A 12,571-nucleotide genomic window follows, 5' to 3' on the forward strand; every position below is an offset into this window, starting at 1 on the left:
ACAATTTCTTTAAATTGGAATTGAAGCTGAATAATTTCTAGAGGAAAAGCAGGTAAATTTATATTTTTATTCTACTTATATTTTATAAATAGTTTTTTGTTAATTTTAAATGCATAAAATTATTATATACTATGGTATTTATTGCCTGTATCTACTGTACCTCTTTGCAAAAATTTATTTTATTATCTTAAATTGTTCCAAGCCCAAAAAAGTTTGATAAGATTTGAATTGATAATGAATTTCAAAAAGTGTGCAAATCGAAAATCAATGTTTAAAATTGGAAACATTGGATTCCAATCTTCAATCTTATTTCCTATTTGATTCAAGGCACAGTAAATCCTAAAAGTTTGCATTCGACAATTAAGATTTTTTGATGTTATCGTTAAACCAAGGCTAATTTAGGCGTTGAAGTTGTCAAATTTACCCAGTAAAGTATGCAGTAAGCTGTCTCAGAATCTATTTCACGACAATCATTTTGCATACTTTAGGGGGTAAATGTCCCGTACCTTACATACGCTACTGATATATGTATACATGAAATAGTAAATCTAATCAACATTTACAATAAGAACTATAAATTTTAGAAGAAATTTTGTAAGGGTATCGCAAAGTCGTGGCTCTGCTGAATTTTATATCTCATCAACCCTTACGAACCAAGTATCAAAGAAACCCTTAACCTACACAATTTTGGCAGCACAGCTGTGTCGGCTCCAATTCTCTCGTCAATCTTATTTCTCCTTCTCTCATTTCTCTCTTACGCTCTCTGTTGTTCACCCCTTAAAATAAAAGTTGCTTTGGTAGTCAAACCGGTTGCAATTTGGCGGACTTTAAAACATTTTGAATAGTTTATTGAGTATTACATTATTGATAGCTTATCATTTCAATTGCAAGCATTATGACTTATCATCTGATGATCCCCACTCTCTCTCTCATAATCTCCCCTGTTCTCTGAAATATAAAAACAGCCGGCACACGATGCCGGCTCCAAATATCTCTCTCTCTCTCCCTGTGGATTTCCGCCCCCAAAACAAAAACTAAAAATTGTTCTCTTGGCAAATGCGCATTAATTAAGAATTTTTCTCTCGGCCTCTCTCGTTGCGCTCGTCAATCTCTCCGATTATTGTTCTCTCTTTATATACCATGCGTACATAGGGTGAAATAGTATATTAAAGTCGCCAAAATGAATGTAACCGCAAGCTTTTCTGACCCCATAAAGTATATGTATGTATATATTCTTGAGTTGATCTAGCCATGTCTGTTAGTCCGTCTGCCCGTATAAACACATAGTTCTCAGAGACTATGTCTTAGTCTTTCAATGTTCTACCAACCAATTAAATTTGATTAATAACGGAGTAGAAGCCATATATGAGAATAAATAATAGCACGATCCAAAAAGTAATAAGTGTCCTAAGGTCGCATTTTGGTAGACTATATTTGGCTAATAAACCAATTCGTTGTAACCGAAATTTTTGAAAATGCAATTAACAATCATAAATGAAAGTCTAAACCAATCAGCATGGTAGGTGGTACAAAAACTTTGTTTTTATAAAACAAATTTTTGAATATTAAACTATATTTTGTTTCTTTTTGAAAAATCGCTTTATTCTATATAAAAAACTTGTAAAACGCCGATGCGCCACGATTTTTGACAACGCCAATTCGGGGTATGTTCGAAAAACCCGATATAGCTTTATAATGGTAAATTATATCGAAACGTCTCTTTGATTAATAGTTGGACAATGAATTAACCTTTCATTTAAGTGCTCATATGAGAGGATCCCCTCCGTTTTGTTTTTAACAAGTGCAATATTTCATTCACTTAGTGCATGGTATACCGAAATCGGTGAGACGACTTACGTCGTTTATTTTCAATGGGCCAAAGCGGAGCAGCGCGCTGCAGCGCATGAATCGAGCCAAAAATTTCCTGCTCAGTGGGTCTCGGTTTTTAGAATTTTGCGGTAGTTGCCGTTCTGTAGTCAGCCCGTTCGTTCCATACGTTTCGTTCACTATACGAGTTTGCGAGGGAAGGAAAGAGATATAGTAAAAGTGTGAGTGATACAGAAAGAGAGAAGCGCAAAATTAAGAGGCGGAAAATTAAATAAAATTAATTATTTTTACTTGGTTGCTATTGTCGTTGTTGCTATATCGAATAAAACAAATTCCACTTGAATTGTTTGAAAATCAAAATCAAAATACAAACGTGAATGCAAAAATAATGCCAGCGTCCAGTGTTTGTAACGGAACATGCCAGAGAAATGTGCAAAAAATCAATTGTAAGTAACGGTACAGCGAGTGCCTAACAATCAAATTACCCAAAAACATAAATTCAAAAAAAAAAAAAAAACCAAAAACAACAACATCAAAAAGTGGGAAAAACGAAAACTGCAAAAATATCACGTCTAAAACGCATAAAATATAAACTGAAACGAAATACAAAGTCAGCGAAAAAGCTTCAATGCGTTTTTGTAGTTTAGTGTCACAACAACAACAAAACACAAATGAAGCAGAAGAAATGTTAAACTAAAAAGAAAGTCATAATTTATAATTAAAGTAAAAAAAAAAAACCGGCAAGCAACAAAATAAACTAAAAAAACAAAACAAAGAGAAATGTATATTATTTCTAAATACGTCATATCATATAGTATATATAAAATCAACTTAATTTTGCGATAAAGTTGGATTAGAATACATATACAATATACATATATATATGTTTGTATAAATATATTTTCATATGTCATAAGTGAAGCAAATAGAAGAAATTTATAAAATAGAATTAGAATTTGGAAACCGGCCAATTAATTCTCTCCTAGTTTATGTTTAAAAAGTGTTAAAAACATTTCATTATTAACTAATAAGTGCAACGCAAACAAATAACGACAGTTTTGAATGCTTTCGAATGCTAATTGAAGTGATAGATTAATTAAATTAATTAGTGTTAGTTACATTTCCGCAATAATCCATAAAAGGAGATTTTTTAAGTTCTGAAAAGCTTAAGATGCCATAGATCAGAATTTCTTCAAATATCTTCTAGTAACTAGTTTTATTAGTTTACTTTCTTAAAGTTTCAAAACAAGAATTTTTAAATTTTAAATATCTTGTGAGAAATTTCAAAACATTTCTTTTTAATTTTCAAATTCACTTTCAAGTCAAATAGCTAAAACTTAAAAGATATACTTCTTAAAAAAATTATAGTTTAATTAAATTCTAGATAGAAATATAAAAAGAAAAATATCGTCTTAATAAAAGATTGATATTTTTTAAAGGGTATCAGGTATTTGTGGTCGATTTCTATATGCATTTAAATATATATAAATTTTGTTGTTATTTTTAATGCGCTTTTACTTACATCTGCTCAGTTTTTTGTTCCTCTCGCTCTGGCTCTCCCTTGTTCATGTCACATGTGTATCTCTCCTTTTCTCCCTCTCTGTCTCTTTCTCCTGGACTCTCCCCCACTTGGCCCCTCTCTGTTTTTTTTATGTCTCTCTCCATTTGGCTGCAGTTGTCGTTTCCGTTTGCCGGCTGTCACGATGCTACCTTATGCCCTCTGCCCCCTTCGAGCACCGCCACTCTTTGGGGTGAATTGGCCACGCCAGTGCATTACTTAAATTTCTTTGAGTGTTTCTGCCCTCCCTTCGGACCCCCTCTTCATTGGTTTCTTAAACGATATGATTAGTTCTCAACTTTCCACTGACTTGTGATATTTATACTGCAGTTCCATCCATAGATTGCCACCAGTTTCAGATAGTCAAAGTGCCATTGCCTGTGGCAGTTTGTTTTTGTTTTGTGTCTGGTTTGTTGTAGTTGTTGTTGCTGATGCTGTAGCTGCTGCCTTTTGCCCGCTGATAAGCAAACAGTGAAACGTCCGTTTGAGTGACTTCTCTCATGATAATGAATTAAGTATTAAATGCAATTATACAAACAGAATGCGAGAGTTTATTACGCAAAACAATTATCATCCAATTAAAATTGCACTTGAGCATGTATCAGACGGCTTTCGGCCTGAGTTGTTAAGGTTAATCTCAAGTGGCCATAATGTAGGTGATAATGATGATGAAGTTGGTCACTGGGCTGCCACTTCAGAAGGTTCAAGTAGGTGTCAAATATTGTACAATACAAAGACAACTAAAGTAAAACCAATTGAGCTAAATATGCACTGCTTGAAGAGTTTTTTGTGTTATCTGCCCTTTTGCCGTGGTGACCGACCCACTGACTACATATCTAGAAAATAGAAAATCACACCTTTATAATGCACTTTAATCTGTACAACTAAACGATATGATTCATCGACTAAAACAGGGTTTGCAATGAACAATCTACAGATCATTTAAAACAAAAGAATAGAAAAGCATTAACAAATTGTTGTAGGAATCAGTAAAGAGATCGACAATAAGTTTTTTTTAAATCATTATCTAACTTTCAATCGTCTGCTTTGTGGTTTTGACTTACCTTCATTTTCAATAAAGACAATTTGTCTAGAGCACTTGAAAATTGTGACTTGGAAAACAAAAACTTGCACAATAATGTATTGGAAAATTCCCAAATGGATAATCAAGACAAGAATGCATCGATCAACTTCCAGTTATTACAAATTTAGTACATTTTTTTGGCGAATAGTTCATTCATTCCATGACCCTTAAACAAAATTCAAATGTTTACACAATATCTTTGATATATTATATAGCCTTGGGCTTGAGGTCAGATATTAGAATCCCGAAATTCTTAATTCAATAAAACGCAAATTATGAATCAAAGTTTTAGTTTGTTGTCTGTTTTGCCTATGACTAGTCATAATCCAACATGATCATTAGATCTCCCTTGACTTGGACTTTGTAAAACTGGTTTTAATCACCTATTGGACTTAACTGATTAGATAACTGTTAACCTTTTGTTTAAGTGACACATTGTTTGACGTTTGAATTGAGTATTTTTAAATGTTATTTCATTTAAAAAAAGAAATGGTAATTTTGAGAATTTCTTATCGCAAATTGCTTCCTATTTTCCCCCTCAGAACTCTTTTGTTATTATTTCATTACATATATTTAATTCATTGACTCAAAACGGATGTTTTACGATAACATGAAAAATATGTCGTGTTTTTTTTGTTTTTGGTTTATCGTTACAATTGAAAGTGAAAAGAACAAAACTGGAAACATAACACAAATTAAATTTAAAACATTGTTATTTATTAATGTTTGTCAAAAATAGAAATAAAACCAAAAAACATCTCTCTTTAGGGAATCGTAAAGCGTGGCCAAATTTATTGGGTTAACCCGACGAGAGTCAAACAAAACAATTTAACAATTGGCTCCCGACGTGGACACCCAGAGAATTGTCCGCGAATGAATTGTGTCACGGTATGATGGGCATACACAATATAGAGTATATATCCACAAATACCACCCACTTTTTTCGTTCTGGTAGGGTTTTTATTAATTCTCAATGACATAATGAACAAATCTGTGCCCACAAATAATCAGATGTAATAGAATTATTTTGATAAAAGCATAACCACATTTTAAATAGATATTTAAATGATATAATTCCAAGTTTCCAAGACTTTACACTCTCCAGCAAGGCTAGGGTGAGGTTCTCGAAAACCTAGGCAGATGAGTTGCCTTTGAAACTTCACTTAAACTTCAAAATTAACAATCTAAAAGCATTATGCATTTGATATCCCAAAACTATAATAAATATTTGCATATGTGGCATTGGTCTGTTAAATTGTATTCACATTGTATACATCAGATTGATGATGTAAGCACATTTCTGATGTTTTGACCATTGAACAAGGCCATCCTTCAGATTTTATGAAGATAATGGTTTAGTATTTGTTCAACTTTATGGGATGAAATATTTCATTCTGGTTTCTATACCTAACAAACAGATTGTTAAAGTATGTTTTTAAAAGTTAGATGTTTAATCACTTTATGGATGCATTGTAGGAAATCTTAATAATATGTCCAAACACAGTCTCAAAGCTTTTTATGAGACACAAAATCACATCATTATGTAGATAAGAAAAGGCGTGGTTTATTAATATGTACTTAGAACATATGTCGGGCTATCTTTATTTATATGTTTTTATATTTCGTCTTATCTTCAAATCTTATTGTAATTCTTTTTTGACCTTTCTGATATGCTTTAGATATTTTTCTAGGTCAAAATTTTTGAATTTTTAATTCTATTACATAAATCGACATTTAATTACATATCTACATGCAAATGTAAACCATGATTTGGCAAAAATGAAAAATTATATTTATAAACTAGCATAAAACAATTAACTAAACTGAAAGATGAATTAAATTTGAGCTGAAACTAGGTTTTCCTGCATTTATTTTATATTTTGCTCATTTTTTAACAAACAGAGATATTATTAATGAATTTTTAGTTATAGTGAGAGATTGTTTAAACCAAAATCATATTTTTGCGAATGGAAAGATATAAATCTCAAAGGGGGAATAGGACTTAAAGAGAGCAATTCTCTTAAATGAATTCAATGGGCTTAGCCAAAAAGAAGGCCAAGAATCTCTTTTCAAATAATGTTAAAGAACGACGCAGAAACAGATTGGAATAAATATTTCAAGTACAATATATTCGTATGATGTCATGGTATTGAGGCACAGGAAGAGAATTCGGAATATAAAATGATTTAATTAACAAAGACGGCAAATACTTAAACATTCTCAAGTTAGATTGCAATATTTTTTTATATATGTATATAACGCCATTATTTTAACAATAATAAAGTTACAATTAGATATAACAAACTACGCTCATAAATACTAATCACTGAGTTATCAATGATAACGATTTGATAACGAAATTGTTCAACTATATAAACACACACACACACAAATGGTAATAACTATAGTGGACAGCAAAGTTAACAATAGAAATATTCAATTAAAAATAATTTGAGTCACGTTGAACATTTGGTTTTTTATACCCTTGCTAAAATTGACAACCATTTAAACATTATATTTGTTTATTTTTTTTGGCAAATTGCGTCTCTATGAACTGTTCCTTTAATAAATAAAGATAACAACTATTTTTCGGCAAATTTTTTGTTAATGATATCTTTATTTCCTTAAATATCATTGCGATGAGTTAACTATGTTTAGAATACATTTATAGGCAAATGGAGCAAGATAAACACGATAAAGTTTTAGGAACTTCAAGGGCATATTGGTATTCGATCAATCAAATTTGGCTCACGACTTAATTCTTTTTTATTCTTTTGTTGTTTTCTGCCGTTTTTGTGTGCAATTTTCTATTGTGTATGCACCCATTTAGTATAATTTTCTAAATTTCATTTCTAATTTTAAGCTAAATTTAGATGAATTTGCTTTGTAATTGTTTGTTTAGCAGAGGCCAACACAATGCAATTCCATTGGGATTGATAGGCAAATTTACTGCTTAAAAAATTGCGTTTAATTACATGAAAATTTTAATTAATTTGCCATTACAAAATGCAATTTACATGATTACTAAATGTAGGTCTCTGCTGGCCTCACAGCGAACAATCACAAATTGAACTCATTTGACTTCTCTCCTACGTTTGATGGCAGAATTTGTCATGGCCTTGCCTTAGATTTAAGATATACGAGAATACCACTGTGTAAGTACGTATGACTATGGCCTAGTTAATTTGCATTTTCTTTATGCAGGCTGCTGTCGTTTGCTTTCCAATTTCACTCGAAATGTGTCGAACTCATCCATTCGCAATGGTATGGAGATCAGTTTGCATAGGCAAAAGAAACCAACCAGAATGAAAATTAATGTAAATACTAGAACTGAAAAAGTTGTATTAGCTCTTTAGATATCAATTAATTAATATACTTTTTCTTTTATTTACCCATATTATGAGTGATGGATAACATTTCGTGGAAATTGTTTCTAACTTTCTAGTTAAACGTTTAAAGATGAACTGTTTTTTCGAACAAATATCAGAAACGTATTCAGGAATTGCTCAGCTGTGTAAATATAAATTGTCTTATTTGATCTGTGTTAACTGTCACAAGTAACCGATTTTAATTTCATTAGGTTATCGATAGTAAAGAAAATAAGAGCAACACCTACAAATTATTCTAATCGAATTCAAATGAGTTTTAAGCAACTGAAATTGAACTTTGAAGAATTATCTAAATCTTTTTGAAGTTCATTTTCATGAGGTTTTGTTGCTTTCTTTTTTTATCTGGAGTTTTAAGAAGGAAACGAAACAAAGCTATATTAGTAGCTCAAGAGACTCGAAATTTAAATTATTTTTTTGGAACTTGCCAACTTTCAAGCCATTTAACGACTCTCTTCAATATTAAGAATCTATTTTGTTGAAACATATAAGATACATAAATGTTTTTCTTTGCTAAACTTGAAGGACCTTCATTTCAGCGTTGAAATATATGTCTTAGGTAGCAGCTATAACTTATGCTATCAAGGTGGTTTTTTTAACCTCTTTGTACCCTTTTTGCAGACACATATCAATTGAATGGGTTTAGTGCTCATTTATCTAAGAAAAAGAAAGTCAATGGACCCTGAGATCAGAAGAAGATATAAACTTAATTCAATTTACTTTTTACGCATAAATTTCAATTCAGAATCAATTTATCTTACTGGTGAAAACAGAAAGTTAATTTAAATTTAAGACAAAGCACCAAAATTAGTTTAGAACCCTTTGTTTGATTTTTTTATAATTAATTTTCTCTCACAGCTAAAGCAAGATAACCGATTTTTTTCCACTAAATAATTAAAATGCCTTCCAAGAATTTTTGACCATGTCTAGAACGTGTTTTAATGAGTTTTGCCTTATCAATAACTTAACCCATTACACACAAATCTAGGCAGTGCAGACCTCAATTCTGACAGAAGTCCATCGAAACCAATGAGTGGGCGTTATCATAATTTCCACCTAATGATAAGGCCAAAGTAGTTTTCGTGTGATAAGCCAAATGCCCTTGTGATTCACCTAAATAGATCAATTAGCAATGCTACATATACATACATATAAACCGAAAGGAAATGGGAAATACATTTAAATACGACTACAGATATATTTATTGTTGTGGCCATGAAGAAGTTGTTTTGTTTTCTTGTTCTGTCTATTTCGCCATCTTATCGCAAATGTTGAAAATGTCTTTCCTTCCAGTTCCACTGATAACTGCAAAGAGCAAGAGTGAGTGCATTACTTATTTTAATATTGCTGCATTTTGCCTTAAAAACGTCTGCAAATCAGCTCCGTCGATGTATTCGTTGTTCGAGAGTCACACCGAAAAGTAATTAACTGCAGCTAATGCAAATAGAATTTTGTGTTCAACAGCTGTTTTACAGCTGAGTTCAATGTGAGAGTCCATCGAATGAGTGCATAAATAAATAAACAATTCAATTGTTGTAATGTTATGAAAACGTTTGCATAAATTAATAACAAATTGTCACAAGTGGATCCAGCAAAAGTCACAAATAATCAACTAATCTCTATAAAAGTGAGTTAAACCAGTTGAATGACCTACGACAAGTTATCAACTTATTCAAACGAAATATGCAAATTGCTATAACTAACTTTGCCTGTGTATATGTGTAGATAGTTTAAGATAAGTTTAAACTAAATTGTTAATAATTGTTCAAGATGGCAATCTTCTTTTTCAAGTCAGTCATTAATACTAAATTAGTTGACTAGAAAATTTCCAACAAACTTCAAATTAGTTAGCTAAACTTTAACATTTGAAATGGCCCATTATAATTTTAACAATATGTATAATAATAACTAAGGTTAAATGTTTAACAGTTTTTATTGCTTAATCAATATCAAATCAAAGACCTAAATGAAAAAGTTGCATCTTAATTTTGTTAAACAAGTCTTCGGCCTAAGACAAATCAAGTCTGATCGCTGCAGTCGAATCGTTTCAAACCTTATTCTATGGATCATACAAAACTTATTCAATAAGTATAAACTTAGTCGCAGGCAAAGACAGCTATTTGCATTTCCATCTCTAAAATGACATTAGTATGAACCAAAAGGTACTCTTCTTACTCGCCTTGCAAAATGTCAAAATACGAATCGTTTAATGACCTAGTGTTTGAATAGAAAATACCTATTTATTCTTAATACCAAAAGAAGCGCGCAAATATTAAAACTTTGGTTCAGATTTTTATGATTTGTTGCGAAAAATTTACGACTTGAGCCAGTTTGCTTACTTAATGGCCTAAGATAACAACCAAACTCATAGATAAATCATAATGGAAATCTAAATTAAGAACACATGATGTACATATGTAGTAAATAATGTTGAAATATACTTATGTATATACTTATATTCATATAATATGAATTATAGTATATATTCGCATTTATTTACCCATCAAAACTTATGGCAAATTAATATACAGCTGTTTGGTTTTTTTTTTTTTTTTTTTAGTGGGAGGCTTGACTAGAAATAATTGATCAATTGTCACGTTTTTGCATAGAACTGGCATAAGTCTTAATCGGGAGAGAAGAGAGAATTTGACACAGAACTTGCTGACATCTAGTTATCTATAGGCAGTCAAAGCCAAATGTAGACTTGAAGACGCTTCTTATTTGTGCGTGATATATACAAAAATTTAATAATAATATGTTTATTTCATTTGTTGTTTGTTTTCATTCCCACAGAAGATGTAAAGCGCTGCGTAAGCTTGTAGAGACCCCATCCCAGTCATTGTAATCCAACCAAAGGTGCAAGAGGCAGCAGAGTAGAAGATTTACAACAACTGGTTCCTAGAAGTTGATTTTCCCTTAGACACAAATCATCGCGAGAAGCACATAAGCCAAATGACTGCCAATAGCCTCCTGGGACGATCAATATTAAATGAAGGTGAGCTAATGGATAAAAAGTACCATGACAAAATTTAATTCATTATATCTATCGTTTTTTAGGACGTTCTAATAAACGATCGTTTGTGTCCCTTATTGTGGGACTGGTTGTTGGCTTTTGCCTGGCCGAACTTTTTGTCTACTCTTCCACGCCGGAACGTGCTGAGTTTGAGCCCTATGAAGGACATCGGCATGGGGATGTTAATGATGCCCATCATAGTCACGACATGCTGGAGCTCTCCGGTCCCGAACAGGACGTGGGCACCCATGAACATGTCCATGAGAACTCAACCATCGCTGAGAAACTGTATAGTGAAGTGAAAATTTTGTGCTGGATAATGACCAACCCAGCCAATCATCAGAAGAAAGCACGACATGTGAAACGGACATGGGGCAAGCGTTGTAATAAGCTCATCTTTATGAGTTCAGCCAAAGATGATGAATTGGATGCAGTGGCTCTGCCGATTGGCGAAGGACGCAACAATTTGTGGGGCAAAACCAAAGAAGCATACAAGTATATCTATGCCAATCATATCAATGATGCCGATTGGTTCCTTAAGGCTGATGATGACACCTACACGATAGTGGAGAATATGCGATATATGCTCTATCCCTATAATCCAGAGACTCCAGTTTACTTTGGTTGCAAATTCAAGCCTTATGTAAAGCAGGGCTACATGAGTGGAGGAGCTGGTTATGTTCTCAGCAAAGAGGCAGTCAAACGTTTTGTTACCGAGGCCATACCCAATCCAAAACTCTGCAAACAGGACAACACAGGAGCTGAAGATGTCGAAATTGGGAAGTGCTTGGAAAATGTAAAAGTATTAGCAGGAGATTCACGTGATAGCAATGGACGAGGAAGATTCTTTCCTTTTGTGCCGGAACATCATTTGATACCATCGCATACGGACAAGAAGTTCTGGTATTGGCAATATATCTTCTATAAGACGGATGAGGTAAATAACCTAAGGAAAATGTGTTTACATTTTCTTAAAATTCAATTTATCTCTTCATTTCAGGGCTTGGACTGCTGTTCGGATAATGCCATATCTTTTCACTATGTATCCCCCAATCAAATGTATGTCCTGGACTATCTCATCTATCATTTGAGGCCATATGGTATTATAAATACGCCGGATCCATTGCCGAATAAATTAGCTGTGGGTCAACTTATGCCGACGCCGAAAGTTTCTCTCACAGAGCAATCTACCGACGAGGCTTCCTCGAAAGTTTCTACGGACAAGAAAACACCATGATCGTTAATTTAGATAGGCCAGGACTCTTCATGTATATAAGTCTTCATGTACATAATTATTTAATCGATCACCTTAGCTTTTGTTACACATAATCGTACATAGATACAATGTATTTGCCATTTCGATATAGAAGTTAGATCAATTACATTCTCGTTTGTACAAAGAACACCCAAAACTAGTAATACGTGCTTACTGTTACGTTAGTTTGTACTAATTAAGAAACTCATCAACTGAAATGCACATGTTTAGGTTAATACAAGAACATAATTTCTGCCAATACGTTTCTATTTAGTTAGACCATTAAACATTTTGATAAAGACATAGATTATAGTAGTGTTTATTAGCCATATACAATTGTCTCAGTTGTTACTACAGAGATGTGTATTACCACTATATGTACCAATAAATTATAAATGTGAAATATTTGCATTTGAAAATAATAAAAATGAAAGCAAAACACTGACGA

At 32.4% G+C, this 12,571-nt stretch overlaps 1 protein-coding gene across 4 annotated transcripts; it reads left to right on the plus strand.

Annotated features, from left to right (window-relative positions):
- Positions 1–1,954: 1,954 nt before the first annotated feature.
- On the plus strand, positions 1,955–12,571 carry C1GalTA (Glycoprotein-N-acetylgalactosamine 3-beta-galactosyltransferase 1). 4 transcript variants are annotated; one of them, XM_068294315.1, is made up of 5 exons: positions 1,955–2,273; positions 10,416–10,578; positions 10,649–10,850; positions 10,913–11,805; positions 11,869–12,571. In XM_068294315.1, the coding sequence occupies exons 3-5, from the start codon at positions 10,808–10,810 to the stop codon at positions 12,103–12,105; spliced, it is 1,173 nt and encodes a 390-aa protein (XP_068150416.1). In that variant the 5' UTR covers positions 1,955–2,273; positions 10,416–10,578; positions 10,649–10,807; the 3' UTR covers positions 12,106–12,571. The 4 variants fall into 4 exon arrangements, with proteins under 4 accessions (XP_068150416.1, XP_068150414.1, XP_068150418.1 ...); XM_068294313.1 differs by lacking the exon at positions 10,416–10,578; XM_068294317.1 differs by lacking the exon at positions 10,416–10,578 and having other exon boundaries at positions 1,982–2,048.

This window comes from Drosophila tropicalis, unplaced genomic scaffold, assembly GCF_018151085.1.
Source record: "Drosophila tropicalis isolate 14030-0801.00 unplaced genomic scaffold, ASM1815108v1 contig_845, whole genome shotgun sequence".
Taxonomy (NCBI): Eukaryota; Metazoa; Arthropoda; class Insecta; order Diptera; family Drosophilidae; genus Drosophila; species Drosophila tropicalis.

Excerpts from the sequence above, each read along its gene's own strand:
- C1GalTA (XM_068294315.1), top strand. The coding sequence starts at position 10,808 with ATGACTGCCAATAGCCTCCTGGGACGATCAATATTAAATGAAG. Across the intron at positions 10,851-10,912 it reads ACGATCAATATTAAATGAAG|GACGTTCTAATAAACGATCG; the intron begins GTGAGCTAATGG and ends ATCGTTTTTTAG. Across the intron at positions 11,806-11,868 it reads TCTTCTATAAGACGGATGAG|GGCTTGGACTGCTGTTCGGA; the intron begins GTAAATAACCTA and ends TCTTCATTTCAG.